Source organism: Abramis brama (assembly GCF_963993115.1).
Source record: "Abramis brama genome assembly, chromosome: 3".
NCBI lineage: Eukaryota > Metazoa > Chordata > Actinopteri > Cypriniformes > Leuciscidae > Abramis > Abramis brama.
Window position 1 is genome coordinate 14,224,582 of NC_139965.1, and position 15,156 is coordinate 14,239,737.

Genomic DNA, 15,156 nt, shown 5'->3' on the forward strand with positions numbered 1-15,156 from the left:
TTACATTTTAAAATAGCACATGAAGAAGTTATTGCATTATTAATATTTTAAGGCATGTTGTTGTTTTTAAATAGTTTGTAAATTACTGACGGTGGAGTTGCAGGACGCCCTAGAAAAATCTGGCCGCTCGAAGGAAGTTCTGGAGCTCGGAGAAGTTTTGGACACTGGCAAGCGCAGGCGCAAAATTAAATACAACACTTCGTAAGTAGTGAAGATGATATACACACTACCCACTCCTCCGTTTTATGGCAAGCCGTTTTGACTTTTATTCATTCCCAGGATATGAACTCTTGATATCAACAATTCAGTTTTCACTAGTTAAAATGCAAATTCTTGATATCAGGAATTAGATTTCTACTAGTAACAATGGCATTTTTTATTTTAAAGCAGGAATTACATTTTCCACTAGTAAAATTTTTATTTCTTGATATCTGTAATTGTATTTTCACTAGGCTATGTCACCATATGCTGCCATTCAAATTCAATTGTTGATATCAAGAATTGATTTCTTACTATTTTCACATAAATACATTTTTTATTAGTAAAAATTAAAATTGTGATAGCAATAATTACTTTGTTACTAGTACAAATATAAATTCCGGATATCAAGAACTCAGTTTTCACTAGTTGAAATCTTAATTCTTGATATCTGTAAATGTATTTCACCATGTTACATTTGTAATTTCTGATATCTGCAAATGTATTTCTGATATCAGTAATTAGGAGAGTAATTTCAGATATCTAAAATGGCGTTCTTACTAGTAACAATCACATTCATGATATCAGAGATTAACATTGTCACTAGTGACAATTCAATTCACATTTATTTGTATAGCGCTTTTCACAATACACATCATTTCAAAGCAGCTTTACAGAAAATGCATGTCTCTACATTACAATTTAGAGTGATCTGTTACCAGAGGTAACTGTCTAAGTTATGTATTTCAGAAATGTACATATACAAAATCACAGTTAACGAAAAATGTATTAATTTAAACAATGTAATAATGTAATGCAGAAACAATGAGCTCATTGAAGTAATGAATACTAGCATTTTAACTAGTGAAAATTGAGTGGTTCATATCAAGAATTTATATCCTTGGAATGAATAAAAGTCAAAACCGCTTGCCATATCCGTTCTGTCCCTATGAGAAAACTGCCAGAGAAAGAACCCTGAAGTTAAGAAAAAAATTAAAATCTATTGATGTTCTCCCTCCTATTGCCATTATTACGATTTATTTGTTTCCAGAGAGACACGACTCACTGAGGCCATGGACAACATCTGTGAAAGAATTCTGCAGTATAAAGTCCATGCTGAGAGACCAGGAAGCCTTCGCTATGCCAAAGTATTAAGCTCACCGTAGCACTATTTCCCCAGTCCTCAATTGCATAAAATTCTGTCAATCCTCATTTAAAGAGATACTATAAAAGTGTAGGTCTTTGGTTGCAGACTAATGATGATTGATTTTTGACTGCTGTGTTTGTCAGGGCACAAGTCAAACCATGAACACACTTAAGAACCTGGTGGACAAGGGAGTGAAGGTAGAGCTGGGTGTCCCTTACGAACTATGGGATGAACCATCAGTGGAGGTGGCAGAGATGAAGAGACAGGTAATACACACTCATTCATAGTTTGTAGACTAAAGTAGGCATGAACAATACAGTAGGTTCTACTTCTACCTATCAAGTCAGTCCCTGGATATTGAGTTCATTTCTAATTATTTTAAATAATCAATTATTCTAAATCTATTTCTAATTATTTTAAATAATTTAGCTAATATTCATTAGGAATATAGACAAACTTTATATTACTGTAATTGTCTAGATTGGCAATATGAGGGTAACAATTTTTTTTTTCAACACATAGTTTTAAACATTTTCTTTTACTCTACATTTGTGTAGTAAAATTAACTTCATGAAAAATGTGCCATGTTTTAGTGGAGGATTTCTGTCACTCTCTGGTGGAAAACAAACACTTTTAACATGTAAATGACATGAAATTATCACTATAACCAGTAGATGGCTGCAGAGGACCACTCATTAGCTCATTTGCCATTTCCACTCACTTTTACAGTTCTTTTTGCATCTTTTTCTTTTGGATTTATTATAAAAATGAATTTATTTATTTTTTAGCAATTTTATTGTACTGAATTATGAAGTATATCAAGATTAGGAAAAGTCACTAAATCTCATGCCATTGAGATGAAAGTAATTTCATACAAATACAAATAAATAAAAAACGCAGACGGGATGAGCCGAAGCCTGTCGCCGGTTTCATATTAGTTTTAAAGGGGACTGAGGCGATCACGAATTAGTCAATCGCAAATTTTTAGGGGGCTGGGTGGACATTTAGGGGGACAAAGTCCTCCTAAAATGGGCTCAGTGACCCCCCGATTGAGGTTAGTGAATATAATGTTTTAATGGTAGTGATGATTGCATATATCTGGATATCCAAATCAAAATTCCTTTTGGGAAAGTTATGTTATGTCTTTTTATGTTTATATTACAGTGTGAGACCATGTTAGAAGAGCATGAAGAGGTTGTGGAGAACTGGTACTTTCATCGTCAAGATGAGAAACTTGAAAAATTCTTCTGTGCAACCCATGTCCTCAAAGACTCGGACCAAGGTAGTAAATACCCATCCTGAAAAACATGCACTTACACACACATCAAGCCACTATTTTCAGGCCTTATGTCCATCTCTTTCAGAGTGCCTGAATGAGGTATGGAAAGGTGACATGGGAATGAAAGGATCTAAAGAAGAGAGTGAGGGAGAGGATGGAAGACAGACCCACGATGCAGGAGAACTGTGAAAGCAGAGCCATAATGGTTGATGAATATATACAACCTGTATGACGTATTTGCACAAAGCGACATAGGAACCAAGCATCCTCTCAAGCATCTGCATGAGCATTAACGATCTGTCAGTGTTCAACATTTTCCAAATCTGTTATTTTTTGCCAGATCATGGGATGGGAGCTGTCCTTGATGTTTTACCTCATGTCAATGCAGACATTTTGAATTTCTATTTTTATGCAGTGTTACAGAATGTGCCTTATATTGTATACTGTCTCATGTGTTAAAGCAAATACAACACTAACTGTTTTTAATGATAAACCAGTCTGGGAATTGTATTTTTACTGATCGTTACAGCACAACTATGCACAAACCAAACAGACGGTGTTATGATTTTGTATTTTGGGTTACTTTTAAAATATTTTCCTCATGTGATATGTACAGTAATATTTTTTCTTAAATGCCTTGTTGCTATAAATCATGAGTCTGTGCCTTATTAATTTGTGTGTGTAAGTACGAAGTCTTTCGGTCCAGATTTCCAAGAAAAGATTTCCCGATTATATATTGACGGTCACGTGATGATGCGATATCATTTTAATGTGTAGAGCTCCAGTGGCGCAATCGGTCAGCGCGCGGTACTTATACAGCAGTACAAGCAGAGCAATGCCGAGGTTGTGAGTTCGAGCCTCACCTGGAGCAGTTTTAAAATGCATATGTCCTCTAGTCATCGTGAACTCCTCATCCCGTGTATGTAAATGCTTGTGTCCAATAAGCAATACAATTTATAGGTCCCCTTTTATGTGCTTACTGTGCAAATGGTTATTCTTCGAACTTTAATATTATATATATGTATGTAAAAAAAATATATTATTTTGCATGATAGATAATCAATTCTTGTTGATTCCAATTGGCTGAAGCTAGGCTACATGATGTGGATGAACTGTCATCTAGTGGTTAAATTCATGACAAGTGAATTCATGCTTCTAGGTCTGTCGAAGCACCTTCAAATTATAACACAAAAAAATAACGCCCATAGAGTTCAATGCAACACTGACCCTTATTTAGTGGGTTATTAACTATGCAGGGGTTTTAAGGAAAAATACCACAATGGCGACCAAAAGGGGACTTAAGTATTAGACACCACAAGGGGGCAGGAGAGCTCCAGTCATAAAACATAAACTAAAAAACAAACTGTCCATTCATAAAGTGGTCCAGATGATTAACTGCCAGGCCGTGTGAATAAACCGATAACCGATGCCTAAAGCGTTAAGTGACATCATCACGAGTGGGTGTCATCAGGGCCGTAGTTAGAGGATTCGGGGCCCCCTGAAAAAAATATTGATGTGGCCCCCACCACCCTCCACCAATATCATATACTGTACAATAGATGGAGGCCCACATATAACAGAAGATGGTGATGTTGTTGTCAAACCTTTATTTTAAACGTTTAGCCTATATAAAAATTACAACTAATAAAAACCAACAAAAAGAAACATTATTAAATAATAATAAAAACCAATTTTTAAAAAAGTAACAGCAAAATAATGTTTTTTTCATAAATCAAAAAGTAAACATTTAGAAATTGACAAGAATGCAGTCAAATTAAAAAAATATATATTTTCTTATTTTTTAATAAATATAATATGGACTAATATTATTAAATAAAGCTATAATTTATCAATCCAAGTGCAGTGTGTTGTATTCGTGTTTTCTTGATGTAATAAATACATGATCAGCCGGCAGGTCAGGTGCATAATGCAATGCGTCGTGACTCGTGTCAGTTTTTATAACTCTATTTACAATAGTGTAAAAAGACACGGATTTTGAACACGTCGTAATCATTCAGTCGATTGTGGTGCGCCCCGATAATGAAAAGTGACAGTACCCGGCAGGCTGTAGTAGACGGTAGTTTTCTTATTCCCAGCGAAATAACAATAGCCTACAACCTGTCTTGAAGAACGTCTTGATCGACTGGGATACAACAACTCTCCTGGCCTCCCTCTCCTTCTTTTCATGGCGTTTCTGGTACCCTGATTTATGTTTTCTTTTCCCCGACATTTTGTCAGTCACTCTCCTGCTCTTCCACCAAGTTCATCTTTAACTTCAGGCACTGCCGCCTCAACTCTGATTGGTTCAATCTGTTCACGAGCTGGGTTGGGTCCATCTGATGTTTGTCACTGACTTTATAATTAACGTTAATAAACACTTTAGATTTTAAACCATTTTTAGGGAGGTAAGAGAAGCAGATATTTGGAAAAAATATTTAACCAAATTGCATGTTTGTCATCTCAGGCATACAACTAATATAAATATTAGAATTATTCATTCAACAGGGGCCGAATTACATTTACAAATAAGGGCTCCAGGCAGCTCACTACACGTAGCCTACTCCAGTCTAGAATATAATGAATGATATAAAGATTGCTTTGAAATTCTGACCTTTTAGGAAGTTTCGTTTTTTTTTTTTTTACTTTATGACGTCTAAAATGTTAAAGTAGCCTACACTGTTTAACTTTTTTGTTCAAATTAACAAAATTTAAATAACGAGTCAACACGTTATCAATCCTTCTTCCAAAACGTGGTTTTTGTCTTACCCTGATTCACTGTGGGAAGCCTATAAGTGTTTATAATGTAGACCTTTCGGGATGGTTTTAGCGGGAAATTGCATACATACATCCCTCGCCAGTGCTCGTCATATCCGTAAATAGAGAGAAGTTGCTCCAGCTACTGTCAGGTGTGAGAGTGGCAGCGGTTAGTTTCTCAATGAGAAAGGTTGACATGGAGCAGCTAAATCTATTATCTCATGGGAATCACCCGTTATAAAAATAAAATAAATAATTAAATAAAAAACCTAACATAATCTGCTAGCAAAAAGAGAATCTAAAGAGCATAACAAAACCAAAAGCAACATTGGCTTGGCTTTTCAGAAATGCGATGCGGAGATTAGGTGTTTTTTACTCAACAGGTGAGTAAGTTATTTCACTGATAACAGATAAATTGCCATAGTAGATCACTAACTGAGTTCAGTAAAATTGTATCTATTGCGGAAGGTCATATTCATCCACAATATGGCAGAGCCGAAGCACAACCAAAACAATGTTCTTCCACAAAATGCATACTATTTTGTTTTTAACCCTCTAGAATTACAGCGTGTACCTTTAAATCAATGGATTGTGTATTTAAATCTCTTATATGCTGCACTTTTTCTTACTTTTTTCACTCTCACTTTTCCTAAAAGATTTCAGTTTAAAAGGTTTTGTTCAATAAAACTTCTTAAATTCTCAAGAGAAAGCAGGGCTAGCTGCTAATGACTTCTATGACCAATTGCAGTCATTAACTTTACTACACATTCTTTTAAACATTATTAATCACACATGTATGACTTACCACTAGTGCAGTTCTTTTGTTCTTGGTCATTTATAGGTCATTTTTTTGTAGAGCACAGATCTGGGAACAGACCTTTTTTCTTGAACGGTACTATACCTGCATCACATGATTCAATGTCAGTTTGAACATTTGCCTTTAATGCATGCATTAAATACCAATCAGTGTAGCACTCTGTCCCAGGTGAAAAAGACGTACTATTAAATATATAAAAAATGTACTTGAGTATGTTTTTAGTACAATACAAATATACTTAAATGCATTTTTAATACATTTAATAGTACGTCTTTTTCACCTGGGGTAGGCCTACTACAATATAGTTTTGAAAAGAAACCATTCTGCTGGCCTGCACTTTATTCAGAATAATAACCTGGGCATAATGTACCAGAGCAGTCCTGAACTTTGAGTGACTGTGAAGTGTAACAGGACAAAGCATTTTGGATTTCCACAAAAATATAAATTCAAATAATCATTTGAACTTGTGAAAATTCTTTATTCAACATTCTACTCCATAATATTCTCTGGATTCTGTACAACCACAAAAAAACAAACAAACAACAACAAAAAAAACCCAGAGGAGACATTTACAAATGTGATTTTAAGGGTTCAACATCTATTTTAATTTGGTTTAATTTCTGCCATCGTATATTAAACTATATATTTTTCTGGCACCGTTACCCCTCAAATGTTGAATGTTATTCTATGTGATAGTCGATCCAAACATTTATGAAATGTGTATCCATGGAATTAATTATGAAATCAAAACAGAAATTATGCCAAGGATTCTGACTTCCTCTCGTCTCCAGGAAAAACAAAGCTCTCAAGAGCAGCTGTTTGAAAATCAAACACAGTTTGCACTGTTTGCATCATCAAATACATGAAACCTAATTAAGGATGAAATGAGTGGAAATGAGACGAGTTTAGACAACAAAAGATGAAGGAGAAAAAAAAACTGTGATAAATGACTAAAGCTGGTTTTAATATTTAAAGAGGTTACAGAACCTCTAATTGCAATCAAAGGCTAATAGCCTACTTTTTTTTTTCTTTGAAAAATAAATGAAACCCAAAACTTGATAACACTGACAAATGAAGTGCCATTGTAATATGTATTTTCTGAGCTGTTTTGCAGTCCGACCACAGTAGCTCTCACCTCTTTTTGGTGACATTTGCACTTCTCTCCAACACTCTGGACCTTCTCCAGTCTGCTTTCAATCTCACATGGTGTAATAGATCCAGCAGACACGTTTGTGTGTTGTAGTTCCCCAGTCAAACTGATCTGTGTAGTGTAAGAATGCCAAGAATATGTGATATGCTCAATTGTACCAGTTCATCCCTCAATAAAGTGTTGTTGTACTTGACACGCATCCAAAAACATCAAACCTTAAAACTGCATGCAATCTAGCATGGGTACACACACACACACATCCATACACCTGGGAAACAGTCCTCCAGGGAAGTCATCAATCAGTTTTATGGGACCGCTCTGGGAGTTTCTTTTGTTTCCCTTTTAATTCAGTTGTTCTTTTTTCACTCTCTCCCCTTGCCTCACCCTCACTCACTATTTCCATATGTGTCAGCTTTAGATCCTCTCCAGAGAGGGAGCGCGTCGTTCCTGCAGGGGTTACCCAAAGTGGTGTTTCAATTGCGCATTGAACTTTGAATTGACGCCCGCAAGGGTGCAAGTTCAAGATCACGGTGCAGAACCAAAATTGCCTTAGGTGATATTTACTCAGCTGAAGAGTGAGAAAACCAAGAAAGTTTGTGCATATGTACTTAAAGTGGTTAATGCATGGCATTCCGTGTGTGTGTGTGTGTGTGTGTGTGTGTGTGAAGGAGTTGACGTCAGGGTGATACGTAACCCTGCTGACTGAACGCGCTGCTCCGAGAAGATCTGTCCACTTGTCGTGCTCTTATTGATCAGCCAGGACGCGGATACACTGGTAACCCGCATTGACACGCACATGGTAGGTAAACTCAGTTTTGCTCGTGCATGTGCACCTTTTCAGTCTCCGCTTCTGTAGCTAAATTAAAACCGGCTTGTTCGGGACTGCTGACAAGAGATTTAAATTTAGACTAACACACCGAGCTGTTGATTAGTCTTAACCGGGGATAGTGCTAAAGTAAAATTTGTTCATCACATGGCGATTTTTTTTCATTGGATTTTTCAATTCAAAATATATTTTAGATAGCCTATGCTATGTGCATGCATGGGGCATAGCGAGTTTTTTCTTTTTTTTTTCTTTTCTTGCAACATCAAGCAGGGATTTAGTTTTAGGCTATCACAGTATTCAGACAGAAACAATCATTTTATATTATTTTTATCAGTTTTTCCGTCAGATATAAAACGTATGGCTAATTAAAACAAAAAAAAAAGATTTTGCATGTTGCTTACCTTTTTCTTTTCCCCAAGGCTTGTCCGGATATTCCATATAGCAAATTGTTGTTGTCCTGTAAAAAAAAAAAAAAAAAAATGAATACCAAGGTAACTAGATAGCCTAAATAAACAGTTTTACATATTAAAATGCATAGGTCTATTTTAAACCATTTGTAAATAAATAAACAAATATTTTATTTCTGTAGCCTATTATTATTATTAGTAAATATTGCTTATCGGGTCTTAATTTTATACCTACTAATAACTTTTTTCTTTTAAGCGCTATCATGACTCTAGACTCATGAATATATAGGCCTACTTAAACATAAAGCGATGTTAAACACAGGCCTATGAAACTACGTGATTGATCGTGATAGTCAGGACTCGGGAACCTGTAGCTGTCAGTTGCGGATGGTTTGGATGATCTGTGAATTGTACAAAATCGTTCTGCCGGAAGGCTACGCTTAATTTAAGGATAATGAGACCATTCGTCTACGCACACACCGCTAATCTTGTCAAACAATCCTGAAACAGTATTTAGGTTAGGCTCAGTTAAGGAATATATTTTTTCACATTCCCTTGCATGTTAAGAATAATGTTGTTTTCATTATCCGTTGTTTAATTATAAAAATATCTACAGGGTAGATTTCAGGCTGTAGTATTTTCCAGAATCGCGCGCGCAGTTCAAGTAGCAAAACGTTCAAATCTGGCATTTTGTAAAGACGACAAATGATCTGTTATTCATATGGTGTTTTATGTCTTATTAAGGTGCATAATTATCAAATGTAATGATGCAAAACTAATTTAGAAAGTCCATAATTAATTTTAAATAGCCTAGGCTAATTTCCATCGGATTAACATGTATATAATGGGACACAATCAGTTAGATCTTGCAACTCAACGTCGTAAAAAATAAAATAAATAAATAAATAATAATAACAGCTTAAGGCCATGTAGGTGGCCAGCTGCGAAACCGTTATATTTGAGTAAAAATGCAATTTCCGTTCCGTGTTCTGCGGGCGCACTTCGTGCCTCGTTATTCTGTGACATATGTCGGGGCAGCTGATAAACACGAATGGTTGTAATTACAGCTCCATAAAACTGAATTTTTCATTAAATGATCATTATAGGGTTCGCCTTAGTTCACATCCCATGTGATTTAAATCTCATTGCACAATTCAAACACAGATTACAGTGAAATATATAGAATTGGGAGGAAATCTTGATAGGCCTGCAAAGATCAGTTATCTTTTTTTATATATATATAGGATGATCTGAATTTGAGTGGAAAGACCACCTGACAGCATACTTGACAGGATGATGCATCTGGTGCATCTTCTAAAACACATGGTTAATCTTTATTTTGAACGTTTAATTAAGGATAAATGGGGTGAAACCCCCTTTGCTAATTGTTCCACCCTAGGTTCATCATGGAATGTTGTGCTTGGCATAACTGGAGGATGGAATCACGATTTCATGTGCATCTGTTTTTCAACATTGAGACGAAACCTGCAGGGAGATTTCATGATTTCACTGCCAGGGCACAAAGCGTGGGAGAGAGAGAGAAAGAGAGAGAGAGAGAGAGAGAGAGCGGTCTCTCATTTTCCCTTCTTTCTCTCCCTGTGCCGCTGTCTAATGTAGCTCTACTGCATGTGTTTTCCCATTCAAACATGAGGTATCCTTGCTTGGACCGATTAAGCATATGTTAAAGTTGACATAAGCGCACTATGAATATTCTTATGTAAACTTCAAAGCACAAAAGGTTACATATGGCTTGGCTGCTTGAATAAGACTTCACAAAACACTTTTTTTTCCTCTCCTTCGATGTTTTGGGGTGTTTTTTTCCCTTGTAACATGCTTTGGTTGTGCATCAGGTTCCCAGAGCTGTGTATGATTATGCTTGTGATGAAGGATCTTAGTGTTCGATATTCATCAGTGAAAACTGAAAGCTAATCTTATATTACTTCAAGCGCAATGCTTCTATACTTTGCACATCTTAAATTTTTTGTAAGAGGGTCATTTGAAATTAACCGGAAGCTAGCAGAGGTGTTACTGACAGCTGCTACATTGCTAAACAGGTGTGTGTGTGTGTGGCCTGGTAACTACATTATGGGCACAAAGTGTCCCCACAAAGATAGCAATATCCGAAATCCTGGTCCTTGTAGGGGCGTTTTTTGGTCCGTATGAGGAAAACAGCTTATATTTTTATATGTTGTGATGTTTTTTTGAAAATGTAAAGATGCAAAAAGGGGTTGGGTTAGCGTAAGGGGATATAATATACAGTTTATACAGTAAATCATTGTAAATGATGTACATGTAAATCATTATGTTTATGGAAAGTCCCCATAAAACATGGAAACACAACGTACGTGTGTGTGTGTGTGTGTGGCATGAGAGAAAGCGAGCTTGGATCTCCCTCTTACAACTCTGTCAGGTATTTGGAAGAGCAAGAGAATGTGCATTGTGTTCTTGTTGTTGCTATTCTTCTGGGAAAAATGAACAGACAGACAGTGATTGATTAATTAATGATGGACAGTAATAAATCACACAATTTTAAACCGGTCCATTTCAAGGACATGGATCCCACGCGTATAGGCCTATCTCGGGGATCGCTTGTCAAGGATTCAGTACAACCTTGGCTGGCTGTCGTCCATGAGGAAGAGCGTTCAAATGTGTTAAGCAGGCCAAATCTTTCTCATCTGTCCGACATCATACCCAAGGGTTAAGATGAATTTAAGAGGAGCTCTGCGAGCGCGGGAACTGACAGGTATCCAGCTCTCCTAAGAATAGATCCGAGTCCTGCCAAATGTGTGCAAAATCATATTTCAGGGAGAGAAAAAAAGCAGACTTTCTATCACATTCTAAATCATTGGCTTTTATTGCAAATATGGTGATTTTATGCATTTTTTGTTTTTATTTCATGATATACGCTTAATTCCTATTCTTGTTTTTGTCACAAAGTTTTTATGTATTTGTCAGTCATATTTTCTTCTAGCTAACTTAATTCGATCTCTGTTCAACTTGTAAAGAGCTTGAAAAGAATACCATAGACGTGTCAAAGTAAATTTGCTGCCTTAAATTTAAGTGCAATCAACTTGGATGTTTAAGTCATTTCAACTTAAATTATATTAAACTGACTTCTTGTTTAACTTAACTGAATCTTGTATTACTTTTTTTTAAAAAGTTGAATTTTTTTTATTTTGATAAGTTAAAACAATGTAAAACATGTTGTTTTTGTATAATTTTATATAAGATAAAATAGTAAAATCTCACCTCAAGATGCAGAGACAACTAAGTAAGCCATTTGCATTTTCTTGAAAATTATAAACACAGTTTCAATATGTGAATCACTCTATTTGTTTTGACGACAACACTGACTCGACCAATGGCGTGAGCTGGGGGTGTGGTCATATGTTTAATCAATGTCTGATTGAAAAGCACTTACTTTCGGTGGCTAAGAAATTTCTATGTAGAATCCTTTTGGATTCTGAAGTTGTAATTTCTATGCGGAAATTTCTTAGCCACCGAAAGTAAGTGCGGATCGCTTTTCAATCAGACATCAATTAAACATATAGCCTAACCACATCCCCAACTCACGCCATTGGTCGAGTCAGTGTTTTCTCAACATTTTGTCCACTTAAATTACCAGGCTAAAGGAAATTTACTTAATCCGTTAATTTTAGGATTAAGTAAATTTCCTTTAGCCTACTAATTTAAGTGGACAAAACGTTAATTTTAAATCTAAATAAGTAAACTGAACTTTTTTATTTTATAAATTTATTGTAAATATGTCATCGGTTATTCTTTCTGCTCAAACGTGGTTAAAAGTCCAGTAAATTCAGAGTAAACAATAATTTTTCAGTCCAATTATTTTTGTGCCTGTGGGCAAATTTTACATTAGCTTGATGAAATATATTTTTGGCAAGCATATTTGTGACCTATCCCCAAGTAGGCTCTCAGTCAACACTTGGGCCTCGTCTTGTTGGCTCGAGCACAAACAAAGCTGATCCGGTCATTTCTTTTTGACTTCGTGATAACTTATGAAGAAGCGCCCCCGATCGTTTTCAAAGCTAACTTCTGGTGAACAGGAAAGGACACTTAGCAGCTCTCACACTACGCTGGGTGTGAATTATGGTAAATTGTGGAAACTGTATCCAGGGTAATACATGCGTGCTGCAGCAGACTGAAGCCTACTGAACAAGTTTGAATTTGTCCTTACGAGCTCAATAAACAGATTGTTTAAGCTTCAATCCATCAAGCTATGTGTAATGAGCTATGTTTAATTAGAGGTGCAACGAAGTCAGGGACATAACGCAAATCATGCTAAGAGTGTATCAAACCCTCCCTTCCCGAGACCCGACAGCCGTGAATATCTCCACACCCTCATCACTTTCCCAACTTACAGTCTTACGCATCGCCCTCAGATACTTCACCGCCTCTCTGAAACCGGAGATTCAATTAATCAGGCGATCAATTAATGCGGAAGGGGTTTTCACAGTGTTCTCAGTTTTCCCCCGGGGCACGTCTCAACATGTGAGGAATGACCCTGGGAATGTGCCACGGTGGGTAAGAGCACTGGACTGTCCCGCAGCTGGACGCTCATTAACCTCGTGTTGTAGAGGCGATTTTTCAGAGCAAAAATGCTTAAACTAAAACTTAAATTAAAATGAATAGAAACACAACGAACAATAGATAAGAAAGTGTGGTGGTTTTCCCTCTTAGTGCGCGTTCTTTGACCTTCATGTCCCTCAGCGGGTCCTCATATTTCAGTCTATGAGCTGATTGAGCCAGTGGCTCCTCTCGTGAATCTCTCAGTGTTCCAGCTCCTACCGGGACGTTTATGCATCCCTGCTGACTTCGCTGTCGATGTCAAACGCTTGTTAGGACGTCATCAATCATCAGCACTTAGGAATATTTTCAGAACTTTGAAGGCAGGTGAGAATAGCTGAGGGAACAGTTCAAAAGTGTTCATAACAAGACACTTCTAACAGTTAACAACTGATCATATGAGGCACAGACCGAACACCGAGGATTTTACAGTGCGTTTCATTGGAAGCGAAGGGTGTTAGCTCTCAAATGCAACCCATCTGCCGGCCTGTTTTTAAAGCCACAAGTTGTCAGGGCTGTACATCACTCTGTCTAAGGATAAGTGAGCGCATTGTTTCTCATGTCTGCAGGCGAGAGTTCTGGTGTAGATTCTCATCAGATAAATAAACACACTCCATCATCAGGCCAAGAAGACAGAGATTCATTACCGAGGGCCAGGCGGGTACAGGCTTATACGCCGTCTTGCCAAAGGAAGTGGCTCAAGTTGAACACGCATTTCTCACATTCATTCTATAAATCTGCCACTCTATTTTATCTTCTAATCTTAGCGCAGATCCCCTCATTTCTCTGTCCTTCTCACTTTCTCTGCCTTTCTCTCATAATCTTTCTCTCTGTCCCACACACAGAGCGAGAATTAATTTCTCTAGCCATCTTGCCTCAAGTTAATTATTTGGGATTTATAGTCGGGGTTCAGGATTACAGACTGGGGTGACAAATCAAATGTTGAGTCCTGGAATAGATGGGAACCGTAAAGTGGCGTATTAACACTAGAATGCATAAAGGGGGTCAAACTGAACCAATCGGGTGTGATTTATGAAATGTGTTTTCAATAAAAAGCGTAATCTATGCATTCCTCATATATGTTGTATTTGATTTTGACCACAGTTTACATTTTGTGTCCATAAAGACAAACATGCATTTCCTAAGGAATTTTGACCATGGGGTTTTATTTTGTCAAAATAATATTTTATTATATATTTTTTGTAAAAATAATAATAATACACTCTTTTTTGCCAATATTTATATTTAATTCCTACATTTTGGTTTGTGATTGTGTCAATTGAATTTTTTCGTGTTTCGTAACAATTTAAATCTATTTAAGGGTCACTGTACCACAGGATTTTCTATGTGTTATCATTATCATTTTCCATCTTTACCAAAAATATTTTCATACATTCACTTACTCAGCCATAGTTTCGACACACCTGTTTTAAAGTTTCTCTCTATCTAAGGGTGTGTTTACACGACAACAATTTACTTAAAAACGGAAAAGTTTTTCCTTCGTGTTTTTTTAAAAAAGTTTAGCGAACAGACGTTGTCGAAACGATCTCCGTTCTCACGAATTTGCGAAAACGACTAAAAACGCTGTATTTCGCATGTCTGGCCAGTAGATGGCAATGTTAGAATCTGGCGTTCAGTAATGCATCTCCGCTGGTCGTAGTAGTGGTGCCGTAAACCAACACTTTGCTGGAGAAGCATTAATAAACTCAGTATCTTGAGCAGCAAAAACACAGAGACGATAATGGTTTCGTTTTCAAAAATTTGCACTTTGAAACCCCTTTTCAAAAGTTTGCATTTTCTGGCCCTGAAAATGCTGTTGTTGTGTAACTGAACGGTCAGAACGCATTAAAAGTTTTTCCGTTTTTAGTTGAAAATGGTGGCGTGTAAACAGTCCCTAAAAGACCACAATGTGTAGGTCTGGCCAAACTTTTGAATGACATTGGCTAAAAAAGGAAGTGGTGTAAAATCAGTCCACGCTGAAAACTTTTTTTTAG

General features: G+C 36.6%; 3 protein-coding genes across 9 annotated transcripts in view; 2 read left to right on the forward strand and 1 right to left on the reverse strand.

Annotated features, from left to right (window-relative positions):
• The window catches only part of cnpy4 (canopy FGF signaling regulator 4), a 3,650-nt gene extending 356 nt beyond the window's left edge, over positions 1-3,294 (forward strand). Inside the window, exons 2-6 of the mRNA XM_084110368.1 lie at positions 75-201; positions 1,250-1,346; positions 1,489-1,611; positions 2,510-2,627; positions 2,710-3,294. Coding sequence (XP_083966494.1) covers positions 75-201; positions 1,250-1,346; positions 1,489-1,611; positions 2,510-2,627; positions 2,710-2,813 — 569 coding nt within the window. The 3' untranslated portion in view covers positions 2,814-3,294. The remainder of the gene's footprint in view (positions 1-74; positions 202-1,249; positions 1,347-1,488; positions 1,612-2,509; positions 2,628-2,709) is intronic.
• The window catches only part of LOC311080398 (calpain-5), a 26,529-nt gene extending 17,901 nt beyond the window's left edge, over positions 1-8,628 (reverse strand). For 3 of the 7 annotated variants that reach the window (XM_084110365.1, XM_084110366.1, XM_084110362.1), the window contains exon 1: positions 91-161. Coding sequence is in view for 1 of the 7 variants with exons in the window: in XM_084110361.1 (XP_083966487.1) it covers positions 7,331-7,346 (16 nt within the window). In the remaining 6 variants the exon portion in view is untranslated. Of the gene's footprint in view, positions 1-90; positions 167-7,330; positions 7,464-8,572 lie in introns of those variants that run through there. The other 4 variants (XR_014605576.1, XM_084110361.1, XM_084110363.1 and 1 more) reach the window with 4 other exon arrangements.
• Positions 8,032-15,156, forward strand: part of ntn5 (netrin 5) — a 24,877-nt gene continuing 17,752 nt past the window's right edge. Inside the window, exon 1 of the mRNA XM_084110360.1 lies at positions 8,032-8,144. The gene's annotated coding sequence lies outside the window, so the exon portion shown is untranslated. The remainder of the gene's footprint in view (positions 8,145-15,156) is intronic.